General features: G+C 39.3%; 1 protein-coding gene across 2 annotated transcripts in view; it reads right to left on the bottom strand.

The window, feature by feature from the left end:
- Nucleotides 1-18,523, bottom strand: part of INVS (inversin) — a 148,441-nt gene that overhangs the window by 43,136 nt on the left and 86,782 nt on the right. For both annotated transcript variants that reach the window (XM_008707881.2, XM_008707882.2), the window contains exons 8-11: nt 17,107-17,278; nt 11,166-11,321; nt 10,591-10,820; nt 6,691-6,797 (exon numbers count right to left, since the gene is read on the bottom strand). In XM_008707881.2, coding sequence (XP_008706103.1) covers nt 6,691-6,797; nt 10,591-10,820; nt 11,166-11,321; nt 17,107-17,278 — 665 coding nt within the window. The remainder of the gene's footprint in view (nt 1-6,690; nt 6,798-10,590; nt 10,821-11,165; nt 11,322-17,106; nt 17,279-18,523) is intronic.

The following is an 18,523-nucleotide window of genomic DNA, read 5'->3' as shown; positions in this document are numbered from 1 at the left end:
ATCCAATAGAAAAAAGACAGTCTTTTCAACAAGTGGTGTTGGGAATATTGGACAGCCACATGCAGAAGAATGAAACTGGACCAGCTCCCTACACCATACACAAAAATAGACTCAAAATGGATGAAAGACCTAACTGTGAGACAGGAATCCATCAAAATCCTTGAGGAGAACACAGGCAGCAACCTCTTCGACCTCAGCCGCAGCAACTTCTTCCTAGACACATCGCCAAAGGCAAGGGAAACAAGGGCAAAAATGAACTACTGGGACTTCATCAAGATAAAAAGCTTTTGCACAGCAAAGGAAAACAGTCGACAAAACCAAAAGACAACGAACAGAATGGGAGAAGATATTTGCAAATGACATATCAGATAAAGGGCTAGTACCCAAAATCAATAAAGAACTTACCAACCTCAACACCCAAGGAAGAAATAATCCAATCAAGAAATGGCAGAAGACATGAACAGACATACGAAAAAGTGCTCAACATCACTCGGCATCAGGGAAATACAAATCAAAACCACAATGAGATACCCCCTCACACCAGTCAGAATGGCTAAAATTAATAAGTCAGGAAATGACTGATGTTGGTGAGGATAAGGAGAAAGGGGAACCCTCCTACACCATTGGTGGGAATGCAAGCTGGTGCAGCCACTCTGGAAAACAGTGTGGATGTTCCTCAAAAAGTTGAAAATAGAGCTACCGTACGACCCAGGAATTGCACCACTGGGTATTTACCCCAAAGATACAAATGTAGTGATCTGAAGGGGCACCTGCACCCCAATGTTTTTAGCAGCGATGTCCACAATAGCCAAACTATGGAAAGAGCTCAGATGTCCATCAACAGAAGAATGAATAAAGAAGACATGGTATACATATATGATGGAATATTATGCAGCCATCAAAAAATGAAATCTTGCCCTTTGCAACGATGTAGATAGAATTAGCGGGTGTTATGCTAAGTGAAATAAGTCAATCAGAGAAAGACAATTATCATATGATCTCACTGATATGCATAATTTGAGAAACAAGGCAGAGGATCATAGGGGAAGAGAGGAAAAAATGAAGCAAGAAGAAACCAGAGAGGGAGACAAACCATAAGAGACTCTTAATCTCAGGAAACAAACTGAGGGTTGCTGGAGTGGAGGGGGTGGGAGGGATGGGGTGGCTGGGTGATGGACATTGAGGAGGGTATGTGCTGTGGGGAACACTGTGTATTGTGTAAGACTGATGAATCACAGACCTGTACCCCTGAAACAAATAATATATTGTATGTTAATTAAAAAAAAAAGATTCTCCCTCTCCCTCTGCCCCTCCCCCCAGGTCTCTCCCACTCTCTAAATTAAATAAATCTTAAAAAAAACCCAGAGCAGTATTATGGCATGCTCCATTTGTATGAAAAAGAACACACCCCTGTATGGTTATCTATGTAAAATATATCTCTAGAAGTTTACCAAGAAACTCATGACAGTAACATCCCTGGGGAGGATGCTGGTTGTCTCAGAGGCAGGGGTGGGAGGGACACTTAGTTTTCATGCCTTTTAAATTTTGTCCACTGTGCATACCTTTTTGACAAATACATTATTTAGAAAAGATGAGCTGTATTATCAGATGGTTTTATATATATATATATATTTTTTTTTTAAAGATTTTATTTATTTATTTGACAGAGAGAGACAGCCAGCGAGAGAGGGAACACAAGCAGGGGGAGTGGGAGAGGAAGAAGCAGGCTCATAGCAGAGGAGCCTGATGTGGGGCTCGACCCCAGAACGTGGGGATCGCACCCTGAGCCGAAGGCAGACGCTTAATGACTGCGCCACCCAGGCGCCCCCAGATGGTTTTATATTTTAATCTCACCTGGCTACTTTCTAGATGCATAATTTTAGGCAAATTCCTTTCTTACAATATATCTTTTCTATTTTTGGAAATATAAAATAATCGGATAAATATATAGAAGAACATAATGGTCATCTGTATTCCCACCTTTAGAATTAACCAATATTATTATCTCAGCAGGTATTATTTTTTAAAATGATTACTTTGCAATAATGACACATATTTAAAGAATTCAAACAGTGCGAAAAATAGAAAAATTGAAGTGAAAAAAACCAACCCAATTCCACCTTCCAACAGCGGTAACGCTGTCACTTCTTAACCAACTTACCTTTCCTCGTTGCAGACTTGGCAAAAGGAGGAAAGGAAATAATAAATACAAAGAAGATAACACTGTGCCTGGCATAAGAGAAGCAATTAGTAAATGTCAGCTGCTGTCGTTCTGATGATAGGACACCCTTGCAGCAGGGCTGGTGACACCACGGTCGCACATCATCGATATCATTTCCATAGGACCCAAACGAGCAGTTATGACCGCCGAGTGGCTGCCAGGGCCCTGATTCCTGTCTGGGTGGCTGTTACTAATCCAGTGCAATCAGAGGTGTTAGGAAGAAATAATCAGCTGATTTATGAGGTGGAAACACTGATGATTATACGGATGTGTGATTAGACGCAGAAAATCATCCAGTGATTATAGAAATTTTCTCTTTTCGAAACTCACCTGACAGTCATAGTCAGGCATAAAAGGAGGAGATTTTTCAATATAAGCAAGGGGTGATTTGGTCACTTCTAGAAGGAAACTGAATTCAGAAAGAAGTCCCAAATGCTAAAATTAAGAAACTCTCATTTTAGGACATCTTGATTTGCTGCTACTGTCTAGGGACCAGAAGGCCATAAAGTAGAGGTGCCTGCATAAACTTTAGAACATTATTTATAAGTAGATGGCATCCTGTAAATTCAGAAGAACTTAACAAATTTTCACTATATATTCTATTTAAAATTTTATTATTATTATTTAAAATTTTAACTCCAGTGTAGTTAACGTACAGTGCTACATTCGTTTCAGGTGAATGGTGATACAGCGATCCAGAGTAATCACTGTGCATTCTAAAATGCCTTTCAGGACTGTACTCTCCCCACTAGAAAAAACTACCAGAGTCACAGAACTCCACGACAGTAGAGCTAAACGGAATTTTAGATAAGGTTATCTAGTTTACCACCTTCATTCCATAAATGAGTAAACAGATCCAGAAAGATTAAGCAACTTGCGGAAGGTTATGTAACTAGTTCCCTGCAGAACCCAGACCTGAGCTAAGACCGTACGACTCCCTGTTCAGTCATCCTCCCACAGCACATCTATCAGTTCTTGAATATAAATCTCCTACAGAATGAAACTGCTTCTCCAATCAACACGCAAATAACATATGCATTTAGTAAGCTTGATTATCTTTTCTACAATTACGAATACGGAGCTTCTTTCACCCAGCGTACAAGCACGATTATCAAAATCTGGTCTATGCAAGTCAGGGCTGAGCTCTGCCTTTACTAGATCTCTCAGGGCTTGTGGATGGAAAATTGCATTTCAAATATTTTAAATATCTTTATCATGGAAAAATTGTATTTTTATTAAGAGAAACTTCAAGCATAAACAAAAGTAGAAAGAATATCATAATAACCATTTATATGCTCATTACCCAAATTTAACAAGTAGCAACATTTCTGCCACATTTGCTTCCTTTAGCCCCTTCCTTATATTTTTGCTGAACTGTTTTAAAGCAAATCCTAGAACTCCTCTATCATTTCATCTCCCTGCATTTCAGTATTCATTAATAAATAATATGGACATAAGCACGTCATTACAGTATTAGCAAAATTAACAGGACTTCCTCAGCAAAATCTAGTACCCATTCCAAACACAAATTTCCCTGATTTTCTCAAAAATGTCTTTTTTATAATTGGTTTGTTCAAATTAGGATTCCCCGTCAATTTTTGATTCAGGGAAACACAGTCCCAATATCTAGAAAGATTTTAAGACTGAAGTCTATGCCTTAGTGTGCAGGCACTGACCGTACTGTAATCATTACCACTGAATCTTTCTTCACCCCAAATTCAATTTAGAAACATTCAAGTGCTGTGAATATTCCCATCGATGTCCGAGTGTGGCTGTCAGATAGTTATTGACTGAAAGCCAGCAGTAGTTGGCAAAAATTATGTCTATACGGTGCAGAGCAAGTGGCTGGTGTCAATGCATGAGAAGTAAAAATTAGCACTACATTGATGGTAACCAGTCAAGAAACAATGTAGATAAAGACAAGACACAAGATATGATTGGACTTGCCACGCAGGAATGGTCTGATGGGGTGAGTGGAATGCCTAAACTGCAATGTCAATACACATAACAGGCAGTACCGGGTTCTGACACTTGCACTTCAAGGTGCACTGCTGATGAAACATTAGAGGAGACCGGGACGTCGCCACTGTCCATCCTCACCCACAGATTGGCAAGTACAGTTAGGAGGATTTTTCCTGTGGTCTTTTGGTCTGTAATTAACATACGTTTACTCTAGGAGGCAGTAAGCACCTTCATTCATACTCTTCCTTAGGCCTACAATTCAAGCCTTACCATAAAAATGGGAATTGAATTACAAAAATAAATGTTTTTTATTGTTTCCTAAGAAAACAGCAGTCAGGCAGTAAATACTGTTACACAATAAATCCTTCATAATGGAGATAAATCACCACTAATTCTTAATCTTTCAGTTTTGTTTTTTTTTTAAGTGTTTCAGAGAGAGAAATCTTCTCTCTCACATAGCTGCTTTAATGTCAAAACCTCAGTGCTGAGGATTCTGCTTGGCGTTCCAGCTTCCTTGAATGTCCAAACCCCTAAATCTAAAGTCTTTTTGGTTTTATAGTTGTCACCTGACAATAGAGATAGTGAATTCTTTACATAGCCCCTCTCAAAGTGAGACATACTGGTCTGATGTATCTAATTCTGTCTGTACGCAAAGAATTCCAGGAGTGTCTAATGCAGGTGTGTAGCAGGGATGCCTGAGAGCACCAAGCTGACAGAGCAAGCTCTGTTCTCACTGACCATCTACTTCCTGAAAAGCACTGTGAGCAACACAGAGATGACAATGATCTTCAGGAGTTCTCCGCTAATATGGAGACAGTTTGCATAAAATTAGAATATAAAGTGAAATGTGCCAAGTGCTATGCAAAATCACAGCGTAGGGGAGAACATCGTTTGGAACACGCGCCTCTGGGATCAGAACAATCTTCTTAGGTGAGACTGCATTTGGATGGAGGAAGGACATGATTAACGTTACATCAGAAATATAGTTTAGGGAGGTTACTTTGGAAGCAGATGAACCGAATGAAGGAAAGTTCGAAAGGGAGGAAAACAGCGAGGAGGCATTGCAACAGTCCCGGGAACGAGTCAAAGAGGGCAAGATTTAGATGATGGTGCTGGTAATGAAGAGGATGACAGCAGGAACCAAGGAAAGATACCGAGTCTGAAGGACAGGTTTAGAACTCACCGGCCCCCAGGTGACTAACAAAGCCTTGGTGGTAGGTCAGAGAGCCCAAGGAGATGGGCTTGAGAGAAAAAGACCCAGTCCCTGAAGAGTGTTCATATTTAAAAAATAAAAAATGGAAAAGGAGTCAAAATAAATGGAGAAGGAGCAGACATGACTGGCAGAGAATCAGGAAAATACACTGTCACAGAGCTTAGAGAAGATACAGTCTCAGTAAAGTAAAGAAGAGGGGTCAACAGAACCAGGTGATGCAGACAGGCCAGTGAGAGTAGACAGAGGGACCAATGTAGTATTTATCAGTGAGTCTGTCAGTGCCCATTCAATACGGTTTCAGCGTCAGTGTCAGGATGGAAGCCAGACTGTGAAAGCATGACCTGTAAGCAAGAGGAAATGGGGCAGTGCAGACACTCCGAAAGAAGGAGGGCTTCATAGGCAGAGAAGACAAACCTCAGAAAATAACAGGTGGAGGCCATCATTAATGGGGAGAGGTTCTGAAAGAAGTGGGAGAGATACAGGGGGTTCACCCCAGAAAGGATGAGTGGGTTTCCTGAGGCAGGTGGCCTACAGAAAGTTCCTCCTTCTCCACAAGGTCTTCCATCTCCTGAAAGAACTGGTGGCAGCTATGGGCAGGGGTGGGGGGCGTGGGGGGGCATGGTGTCATAGGGGGAGCCACTGCAATTACAACATCCATGAACGATGACAACCAAGGCACAGACCTGGCTGGGTGGGGCTCAGGTGTGGAAGTCTCATCACAAATTTGGTTGTCACCTACAGATGATCAGAATCTCCATTGATCCAAGACTGCCAAGAATCTCACCTGCTTAGATTTCACACTGTGCCTGGTCCTTTTTATGAGGCCTGGGCCCTTGGGCATAACTCCAGCCTAGTTCTGTGAATCCTGTATTATTCAGTCATCTCACTTCTCCTTATTTTTTCATTCCACATGGTGGCACCTCAGTCCACTACCTGATAATATCCTGTTCATCAAGAGAAATGTCTTGAACATAGGACCCGTTCCTAGGTCTGGTCCATCAGGACTCCCCTGACGTTACGCCAGCCACAAGCCACGAGAGCATGTTTCCTCATCCGTAGTCTGTGAGCTTGCCAGAGGTAAATCTAAAGTTCTGAATAACTTTATAATCCCATGATCCTAAATCAACACTACATGGAACTTTTGCTCTCTTCTTCTGGTTTAGGATTTCTTAGGGTAGCATTTCCTTATGAGTATACTTAGCACTTCTGAACTAGTATCTCGACTTGAGGCTTTTTAACAGAGCAGAAAGGAAGTGAGTTGAACAACAATACATTCTTTTTATCAACAGCTTACCTTTCTTCATTGTTTTCCATCTGATTAGGGAAAGCAGCAAAGTCTAGTAGTAATTTAATGGCGTCAAGGTATCCGTTGTTACAGGACCAGTGCAAAGCTGTTCTTCCCTATAAGCACAAACAAAAATCAGGTGTATCTGGAACAGGTACATTTGGACACACAGTTATTGATGCTAACTCAAAAATACACACATTTCTCCCAAATTGCTTAATTACAAAAGGGGAAAATATTAAATATACAGTGCAGAAAATGGATGGTATCTTAACTAAGTGATCCAAATTGATATCATGTTAAGAGGCACCATGTGTTTCCAGAGGTGATACCCTGAGAAGGATTCAATATCACTTGTATAATATTCCAAACAAAAATGTAAAGCTTAAATCTAATTATGAGGAATCATAAGGCAAACTCAAAATGAGTGAGATTCTACAAAATAAATGGCTGGTATTTTTTTTAAAAATTCAATATCATGAAAGATAAAGAAGGCAGGAAGCATTGTTAGAGATACAAGAGGGATATTTCATAGTTTGAAAGGAGTCAAAGAGGAAGATACCACAATCCTTTATCTGTATGCATCTAATAACACAGCTTTTAAATATACAGAACAAAAAATGACAAAATTAAAAGGGGATATAGTCAAATCCATAATCAGCGAGAGATTTTTAACCCACCTTTTATAATAGTTCATAGAACAAATAAATAAAAGGACAGTAAAGATATGGAAGACCTGAAATATACAGTAAGACAATTTGACCTAAGTGATACATATAAACCATTGCATCCAACAATGACACAATTAGTATTCTTTTCAAGTGTACATAGAACATTTACCAAAATGAATCATATGCTGGACCACAAAGAAAGCCTCAAAGGACTTTGAATAATTAAAAGAATTCTGAAATAAAAGAAAAGAATTCTGTTATTCTGACTGTTTTCAGACCACAGTAAAGTTTGCGCCAGAAATCAGTGTGGTAGCTAGAATAAATGCCTGCCTTTGCAAAGATGTCTACATCCTGATCTCTGGAATCTGTGATGCTGTTATGTTACTGGAAAGGGGAAATTAAGGTTGTAGATGGAATTAAGGTTGCTAATCAGCTGACTCTGAGATGTGGAGATTATCCTGGGTTATCTGAATAGGCCCAATGTAATCACACGGGTCCTTAAGTGAAGGAGGGAGGCAGGAGGGCGAGTGTCAGAGGGATGCAGTGTGAGAGAGACTCAGCCAGGCACTGCTAGCTCTGAGGACGGTGGAATGGGACCGCAAGCCAAGGAATGAGGGCAGCATTGAGAAGCTGGAAAAATGAAAGAAACAGATTCTCCCCTTGAGCCTCCAAAAGGAATGTAGTCTTGCCAACACCTTGATTTTTAGTCCAGTGAGACCCATTTTGGACTTTTAACATCCAGAAGAGTAAGATAATAAATTTGTGTTGTTCTAAGCCACTAAGTTTGTAGTAATTTATTATAGCAGCAAGAGAAAACCAATATAATCATTTGCCAATGATAATGAGCAAATGCCCAACTGCCTGGAAATTAAGCAATACACTTCTAAGTAATCTATGGATCAAATAACAAATTGGAATAGAAACTAGAAAATATTTGAGCTGAATTATAGTGATGGTGCAACTTGCCTAAACTTTTAGGATAAAGTTAAAGCAGTGCTTAGAATAAGAAGCACGCTTAAAAATACATATACTGGAAATGAATATTGAAAATAAATCAATGACTTAAACTTTTATTAAAAGAATATTTTAAAAAATAGTAAATCAAACCTGAGGAAAGTAGATGGCAGGACATAATAAAGAGTAAACACCAATGAAATAGTAAACAACTTAAAATATAGAAAATCAATAAAGCAGTACGTCCTTCGAAAATATGAATAAGATGAAAAATGTTTTTAAAAAGAAAAGAGACAACACATGTTACCAATATATGAAATCACTATAGGTCCTACAGTCATAAAGAAGATGAGAGATTATATGACCAACTTTATGCAAATACATATGATATGTTAATAAAATGGATAAACTTCTCAAAAAATGCAACTTACCAAAGCTGAAAAGAAAATAATTAGAAATCTGAATGGTCTTGTAATTATAAATGACACTGAATCAGTTATTAACACCTTTTACACAAAGAATGCCACTAGACCAGACGGCTTCACCAGGGAATTCTTCTGAACATTTAAGAGAGAAGTAATATCAATATTACACAAATTCTTTAGGAGAATAAGGGGAACTACTTCCTGACTCTTTTTAATTCACCATGTTAATAGCAAAGAGGTGAAGAATCATGTGGTTATGTTGAAAGATGCAGAAATAGTATCTGACAAAAACGAAACAGCTAATTATGAATAAAAAAAACCTAATTCTTAGCAACTAGAAATATAAGGGAACCTTTAGCAAATATATTCAATGGTGAAATATTTCAAGCTTTCCCCTTGAGAAACCAGAATGAATTAAGGATGCCAACTACCACCAACTTTATTCGACACTCTGTTGGAGGTATGAGTTAGTCCAATAAGGCATACTATTCACAAAGGATATGCTGTTTATGCAGATAATCCAAAACAGTACACATGAAAACTAACAACTGGAAAGTAGCTTAGTATATTCCTTCTGTAGGAAACTGGCAACTTGTAAAAACAATGTAAAAGGTACTACAGATTACAAAAGATTCATTTCCAATAACATAGGTACAAGGACCATATTTTACATATTTTTCACTGTGTTACTTTTACATATAGGAACACTCTTGATAAATATTTATTGAATGAATTAATAGAAAATATATTTTCTGGCTTGGAAAACATAATATGCTAGTATTTTTGAAGACTTAATGTAATCAAAGTAGCAAAAAAATCAATACTGGCTAAACTGAGAGAAGTCAATATGATACTGCATAGCCGAGGAAGTGGAGATTAACCCACATGATTTAGAAATCAGTTCAACAGGGACGCCCGGGTGGCTCAGTCAGTTGAGCGACTGACTCTTGATTTCGGCTCAGGTCATGATCTCAGGGTTGTGAGATGGAGTCTCGCGTCAGGCTCCGCGCTCAGCGGGACTCTGCTTGGGATTCTCTCTCTCCTTTCGCTCTGTCCCTCTACCCACTTGCGTGCTCTCTCTCAAATAAATAAATTAAATCTTCAAAAATAATCAGTTCAACAGTACACACAGAGCCCAATCACATTCATATGTCAATAATAAATACTCTCACGTAGGGTAAATTATTGTAAGGAAACAATAAAAAAAAAGTTAAATGCACAAAAGTGATTAATGAAACATGATCTATAATAACAAAAAAGGACCCAGCAATAGGAATATTACTTCATTCTAAAATTGGGGTTACAGGCATAGTTTGGACCCTGACTCCCTACAACAACCCTGCCACTGTTGTCATCTTAGGGTAGTTGGGTAAGCTCCGTGAGCTTCAATTTTCTCACCTGTGAATGGGAATAACTTTACAGAGTTGCTGTGAGAACTGAATGAGTTATTAGACATAAAGCTCCTAGAACTCTGGAATACTCAGCAGCTACAATTATGCAGATTATACACCAAATGAGAAAATACTGGTGATGATTTTAAGCAAACAAAACAAAATGTGGTTTGTGAAATATCATATATCTACATGTATACACACACATACACATGTGCCCTGTATATATATTTCATGAAAGTTATAAAATTATCCCCATTCTGTATTATGACTTTGTTATGGTCTATATGGACATATAGATAAGAACTAAAGGAAAACAGGGGAAAATAAAACTCATTTTTAATTAACAGATAACTTTGTAAGTCATCTCTTTATTTGGTAAAATGTTTTACTTTATTTTAGTTAACGACGAAGAAATACTCTAAACACCTGGGAGCAAACAATATAGAAAAGATCAAGAATTTCTACCTCTTTGTCCTGAATGTTAGGGTCTGCGTTATTTTCCATGAGCACTGCCATGCAGTTGATATAACCGCCGTAAGCCGCACACTGCAAAGGGGTTCGTCCTGCGTAATCTTGCACGTTTGGATTGATCTTATTTTCTATCAATATCTGGCAAACATCAGCATTTCCTCCCAATGCTGCCCAATGTAGAAGAGAATGTCCGTCTTGATCAACTAAATCTACCCTTGCTCCACCTGAAAAAGCAAAAATATAACGAAAATGTCCAATATAGAGAGCATCGATCAAAAAGAATAGAAGTCCGAAAAATATAACAGTCCCTTAAATGCTTTGCTCTCAGCAAAATGCTTCCATGTATATTATAACGGCCAACAGGTGGAGCTAGGAGTGGACCTCAGGTTTCCTGAAGCCTGCGAGAGTGTGTGTGTGTGTGTGTGTACACACACGTGTGCACTCTCCCCTCCATCCTTCTACCCAGGCGGCCCTCTGCTATGTGAGCTGTGTTTCGAACACAGCTTGTGCGCCTGCAAGAATTCCTGCCTTTTGAGAGTGACTTAGTAGAAGCACTCTTAATAACCAACCTTTAATAAGCGTCTGAATCACATCTTTGTGTCCCATCTCACAGGCTCGGAAAAGTGGCGTATGCTTCATGACGTCAGTGGCATCTACTTGAGCGTTATTTTCCAACAGTAACTTCACGGTGCTGACATGGCCAGAAAGGGCAGCGGCGTGTAAGGCTGCAAGGGGAGCAAAGGAAAGCGAAGAACTCTTCGATAACAATTTTGCCTTCTCCGTCTTCTAACTGGGCATCTTTTCCTCTTCTGATGTCCTCATCATTTTGGCTAAATGCGATGTAATCTTAAGGGCTCTCTATTGTTCACTTCTATAGATTTCAGTCTTCCTTTCTAGTCACAGGAACTACCCACACTTTCCCCTTGTCCTTCCACCTTTCTCATCTCACCTTTCCAACCTGATGGTCTGAAATGCTTTCCTTTCCTCAGTTACAAGTTTATCTTTCCTCCCTCTAAGAGGGTAAGCGAACAAAAAATGACAAAGAGAAACGATTTATATGACGCAGGCAATTCTGCCCACGAACCCACTCAATTAGCATAAGCCCGAGGGTTGGTGTGACGGGAAACGTCAACCCGCCGGTCCTGCAGCTGCTGAGCCGCGCCATTCCTGCCGGTGCTCTGCGCACACATGTGGTTCTGAGGGTGCGCACAGCCCACTGCCTCGAGTGCATTTTCATACAACGTGGCTCCAAATGCAAGCCACTGATTTCCTCCGGGCGCAATTTAAGAAACAGCAATTTGTTTGAACACTGGAGAAAAAAACCTGAGAAGGAATGTGGTCTCCTCTCCTGGGGCCTTCGTGTGGGGTTTGAAAAAGCAATTTGACGGGTTTCAGGTTATGCTGACCTGTGCCTGTGTTACTCCCCGCTAGTGCTTGACTTAGGCCATTACTCTTTGGATTACTCTTTAAATCCTATTTAAATACATCACTTTTTAAATTCTGAGTCTGCAGAACTGACTAGAGGCCGGGGCCAAGTCTTTCTAAGTATCATGGCCCTATAATGCCTAGAACAATGTTTCTTTCATAAAGTGTGACCCATGGACCAAACCCAGGATGCCTAAAAAAGTGTAGATTCCTGGGCATTTGTTGAGTACCTACTATGGGCTGCGTATGAATGTAATGGTGGGAAGTCAGCAGAGAACAAAATAGATAAGGTTACATTCTAGTAGGAGAAGCAAAATAAAAACTGAACAGATAAACAAGAAAGTATTAGATGGTGGTGGTTGGTATAATTGGAGTAATAAAAGGTACCTTAATATGCAGAGTGACTGGGAGACCACTTTAACTGGTGGTGGCGGAAAGCCTTGGTAAGGAGCTGACACTGAAGTTGACAGCTGGGTCATAGAGAGACGGCAATGTAGAGATCTTGAGGGAGTAGTTCGAGCAAAGAGAACAGTTAGTCCGAGGGCAGGAATGACTTTATGTGCTTAAGGAAGGCAGGGAAGCTGCAGCATAAAGAAGAAGTAAGTTGGAAAGGTAGAGAAGGCCAGATCCTAAGGGGCCACACAGGTCCCGGTGATGAAGGCCCTGAAGGACTTCACATTGGAGTGATGTTATTTGACTTGTGCCTTAATCAGATTACTCTAGCTGCTCTGAAGAGAATGTCCCCTAGGAGGTGCGAACATAAGCAGGGAAGCCAGCTAACACTATTGCAGAAGACTCGGTAACAAATGCTGCTGGATTGAACTGGGCTGGCAGGAGTGGAGATGGAGAGAAGCAGAAAGATTTAGAATATATTTTAGAGGTGGAGTCAATAGGACTATAGGATCTGAAATAGATTTCTGTCTGTATAGCCTGGGAAACTATATTTAAACAAACACCCTGGCAATTCTTACATGTACTTGAGTTGGGGGACCCTGATCTGAATGTTACTTTGGTCCAGACAAGATTCAGAGGAGCGTGAGAGACTTCAAATATCTTAGGTGATACCACGTGGAAGACAGCACAGAGTGGAACATTCACTTTGACACATTTGGGCTCAGCGTAAGGAAGAATGTTCTGATAGGAGTTAGGTTAAGATGGAAGCAGTGGGTTCTCCATATTGGAGCTGTGTAACTGGAGGCTGACGGGCCGCTGATGAGAATGTCGTAAGGCAGATTAAGTGTGCTACATCTATGATAGTTTGGTGACTTTCACATTTTAAGAGCATAAGAATACATCTGCCCCCAGATGAAACTTTATTAAACACTCAACATATAAAACTGGTAAGCGTTGAGTGGTCCTGACTAAAGCGGGGGTGGAGGGTTACGCACTTCAGTACCTGCCCTTCTTGGCAACACTGCAGCACTCTCTAGAAACCTGTTCTTCTGAAGAATCTGATTTGGAAAACCCTGGATTAGATTTAATTTTAAGGTACTTTTCAATTTCGAAATTCTGTGATGTGGCATGAGTATGTAATAAATAAAAAAAAACCCACCACAAAACCCTAACTAAGCAAAAGATAGAATTCATTATCTTATTAATTGAAATTCCCCATTTATGACTATTTGCATTTATATTACTTAAAAATAAATAACCTTAGATTTAACTATTGTTGCCCTCTCTTTGAGAAGGTGTCACAAATTTACATAGGAGTGCTAAATTTTTTTTATTTAACTTTTTGTTATGGAAAATTTCAAACATATTCAAAAGAAAAGACAATAATCTAGAGAACTCAAGATAGCCGTTGCCTAGCTTCAAGGACGGTCAGTAGATGGCTGGTCTTGCTTCATCTAACGGCCACCCCTTGTTCCCACTTCTAATTGTTTTGGATATAATTCTAGAGTCATATCCTTTCATTTGTAAATATTTTAGTAAGTAAATATTTAGTAAGTCTATCTAAAGACAACAATTTTTTTTTTAAACACAACCACTATATCAGTCCATTTAGGAGACAGAAACCATGCCAGATACTTTAACAGAGAGAGTTCAAAATAAGGAATTGTTAGCTATGGATTGAAGAGCAAAAAAAGCAAAAAAGGAACACTAAGGGATGACAGATGTAGTACAGCCAGCAATTTTAGGACCAGGGGAACGAAAAGAAGAAGATGAAATTACTAAAACTTGAAAGCCTAGAAGAGGAGCCCTGTGGAGTGGAAACTCAGACCTCTGAGCAGGGGCTCTGCTTGGCTGGTGATGGTGCCTCTGAGGAGGCCGCTCTGGGGCTGGTACTGTGAGCGCTGGAGAAACTGCCAAGTGAAATGAACTGTCACTACTCGAACAAACTATCATTGCTGTGTTGCAGGGCGATGCTGATAAACAGGACACCAAGAGTAGTAAGCAAACAGGAAGGTGTAATTCCGGTCTTCCAGCTTTCCAGTCTCCCTCTACTGCCCCCTACCGGAAGATTCTACCGGGGTATCTGCTGGCAAAGGGGAAATGGGGTCACAGAGCCCTAGCCGTGACATTGCAAAGAAAGGCTAGTCTCATTATCATACCTAAAAAATATTAACACTGAGAAACAAACTGAGGGCTTCAGAGGGGAGGGGGGTTGGGGATTGGGATAGGCTGGTGATGGGTAGTAAGGAGGGCACGTATTGCATGGTGCACTGGGTGTTATACGCAAGTAATGAATCATGGAACTTTACGTCAAAAACCAGGGATGTAGTGTATGGTGACTAACATAATATAATAAAAAATATTATTATAAAAAAATAAAAAACATTAACAAAAATTCTGTAATAGCAAATGTCCAGAAAGTGTCCATGTTGTCCTGACGGTTTTATAGTTTTTTTAATAGATCCAAATAATGTCTGTATGTTGCTGTTGATGAGAACTCTTTTTTCATGGGAAGGAAAAACAACCTTGTATGGGATGATGGAAGGATGATGGAGGGATGATGGAGAGAAACTCCCTTTTAAAGAAAAGAAATGTCAGGAAGACATGTCTGACATATAATAAAATCCCCTTAGGAGAAAGAGCCAGGGAATTAATGAATCTGAGAAGAATTTATGTCTGAACTCCAACCATGGTGCACATCAGAAAGATACCTCTGGTCAAAAGGACGGAAGTATCCTTGCCCATACTTTATTAAAATACATGAAGAAGTTAAACTAAAAGCAAAGCTAGTGAGAAAGTGAAAGGCTCTATACTAATGGAAGTCTGACAAAAAATGAAATGTTCAGACCGTTTATAAACTCAGTGTCCTACATGTCTGCACTACATCCTTCTTTAAGAAGCTTAAGGTCTACTGCGAAGCTTTGATACAGAAACACTTTTGATGGTTAAAGCTTTTCTTCAAACTGATATTACCCAAAAACTCTTTAAAGAATAATTTAGAAGGGGTGGTGGTTTAAGTGCAGGGAGGGAGATGATTAGATGTAACTCGACACCGAGTCAGTAGTTTTGGTGGCCAAGTAAGATCTTACCCAGGACAACAGATAGGTGCAAATGGCTCTACTATGTTTCTACAAATAAGAAAACATTACACCGAGAAGCCTGTAGCTGAGTTTCTATTCTGTTCCGTGTTGTTGTGCTATTGTGTGATCCTCCTTCTTTTTTGGACTTGCAATTAGGATCTAGTACACGAGGCAGAGACGTCCAAGTTGACAGTGAATGCTAAAAAATTCATACCTCTCTTATTAACCAACGCACAAAGTGCCCTCTTCTTGGAAAAAGAGATTGAAAGAAGCATCTAGTGAGAGATTTTGATGCAAATCTAACGTGAAGCTCTGAAGCTTCAAGAGTCAGGGGGGTTATCTCTAAAACGGGAGATTTCGGAGGAGGGAGTGCTCTTCAAATCTGAGAAAAGAGCACATTAAATAAGACTGCTGAGAACACACTTAGATATGTGCATTCCTTAATATAATTCTAAATTTTTGAAAATATAATTGATAACTACTAAATGTACATAGTTTTAGGTACAGGTTTATGGTTTTTGGCTTTTTCCACAAAGATAAATAAGAAAAGTTCCTATAATCATGTCTAAGGAGTAACCAGAGTTTTATATTTTTTAATTTTATTTTTTAAAAAAAGATTTATTTATTTATTTGAAAGAGAGAGAGAGAGAGCAAGTGGAGGGAGGGGAGAGAAAGAATCCCCATGGGAAGCCTGACGCAGGGCTTGATCCCAGGACCCTGAGATCATGACCTGCACCAAAATTAAGAGTCGGATACTTAACTGACTGAGCCACCCAGGCACCCCAGGAGCAACCAGAGTTGGTTTTTTTAAATTTTTATTTAAAATCAATGAATTAACATATAGCACATTATTATTTTCAGAGGTGGAGTTTAGTGATTCATCAGTTGCATATAACACCCAGGAACAACCAGAATTTTATTTTTTTTTAAATTTTTCAAATTTATTTATTTATTTTTTTAAAAGATTTTATTTATTTATTTGACAGAGATAGAGACAGCCAGCGAGAGAGGGAACACAAGCAGGGGCAGTGGGAGAGGAAGAAGCAGGCTCATAACGGAGGAGCCTGATGTGGGGCTCGATCCCAGAACGCCGGGATCACGCCCTGAGCTGAAGACAGACGTCTTAACTGCTGTGCCACCCAGGCGCCCCAACAACCAGAATTTTAAACCAAATGCCACATTCACCTGGTAGAAAAGTAAGCTAATTTAGCCGTCAAACTTGGAGGAAATAAAGCCTTTGGAGTGATATCCTGTTAGCTTAAACTTAAAAAGTACAGATGAGGGGCGCCTGGGCGGCACAGCAGTTAAGCATCTGCCTTCGGCTCAGGGCGTGATCCCAGGGTCCTGGGATGGAGCCCCGCATCGGGCTCCCTGCTCTGTTGGAGCCTGCTTCTTCCTCTCCCACTCTCCCTGCTTGTGTTCCCTCTCTTGCTGGCTATCTCTATCTCTGTCGAATAAATAAATAAAATCTTAAAAAAAAAAAAGTACAAATGAAAGTTAAACAATATTAGATTAGGAACGATGATTTCAGGCACTACTGTACAAGTTTTTGGGCACCTATACACTTTGGAACCTGAAAGAAAGCAAACGGAACATGTCTGTCCGTTCTTACCTGTACCTCCATATTTGTCTGCCATGTTGATATCAATGTCAGATTTTAAATTCAGCATAGTCCTAAGGACATCATCACTGCCTTTTCCAGCAGCCCACATAAAGGATGTTCTTCCTTCGAGGTCTGAATCATCTTTCACTGAAGGATGTTTTAAAAATACTTTAACTGTTTCCTGCAAGAAAACTTCATTAAAAAGAATCGAGACAAGAGGGTAGTGTTTTCTAGGGTAATAAAGCCAGTGTTACATATGATTTCCGCTAAGACACAAAGTATTTTTCCCTGCTTTTGAATCAAATGAAATTATCTTTTTATGAATAATGAAACTACAATTTCCATTGAAAGTAACAATCCTCTTTCTTTATATATTAGTTTTAGTTTCCATGCACTTCAAACACATAACCTAACTCCCTCATTCAACATCCTCATAACTGAGAATGGTCATCCTCAATCAAGTTTTAAAATTTTATAGGTCAATCTTTGATAGATGAAGTGACAGTTAAAAGACTAACAAGTATTCAGTGTCATTAGCAACAATAAAATACAGGTTTTCTTGGACATTCTACATGCAGAGACCTATATACTCAGCCATGCCTATAGAGAAGGTTAACACATTCTCTTGTTGTGGTTTTGTTACTATAATTTAAAAAATATTTAATGCATTTATTACACTAGTATTAAATTTATTTATTTCTTTAATGCATTTGTTGCATTATTATTAATAATGATGTATGACTACTGAGAAATGCAGTGTTCAATTCATTTAAACGGATATTGATATAGCAATTCCTATATGCAAGGTCCTTCCTCTATGGAATCACACAAAAATTAGGACCCATAGTAATTCTAATAGTACCTGACAATTTAATTTTTAAAATTTTTGTTTTTTAGTTTCAAGTTTTTATTTACATTCCAGTTAGTTAACATACAGTATAATATTAGTTTTAGTGGAATTTAGTGATTCGTCATTTACATACAACACCCACTGCTCATCATCACAAGTGTCCTCCTTCATGCCCATCCCCCATCTAGCCCATCCCCTCCCCACCTCCCCTCTGGTAACCCTCAGTTTGTTCTCTATAGTTAAGAGTCTGTTTTATGGTTTGCCTCTCTCTTTTTTCCCCCTATGTTCATCTGTTTTGTTTCTTAAATTCTACATATGAGTGAAATCATATGGTATTTGTCTTTCTCTGACTGACTTATTTCACTTAGCATAATACCCTCTAGGAGCATCCATGTCATTGCAAATGGCAAGATTTCATTCTTTTTTATGGCTGAGTAATATTCCATCATTCATATAGATACACACACACACACACACACACACACACGCCACATCTTCATCCATTCATCAGTTGATGGACACGTGGGCTCTTTCCATTATTTGGCTATTGTTGATAACAGTGCCTAACAATTTTAA

The sequence above is a fragment of the Ursus maritimus genome, unplaced genomic scaffold (assembly GCF_017311325.1).
Source record: "Ursus maritimus isolate PB19 unplaced genomic scaffold, ASM1731132v1 scaffold_17, whole genome shotgun sequence".
Taxonomy (NCBI): domain Eukaryota; kingdom Metazoa; phylum Chordata; class Mammalia; order Carnivora; family Ursidae; genus Ursus; species Ursus maritimus.
Note: the sequence above shows the minus strand (reverse complement) of the source record. Positions and strands in the feature narration are given on the sequence as shown.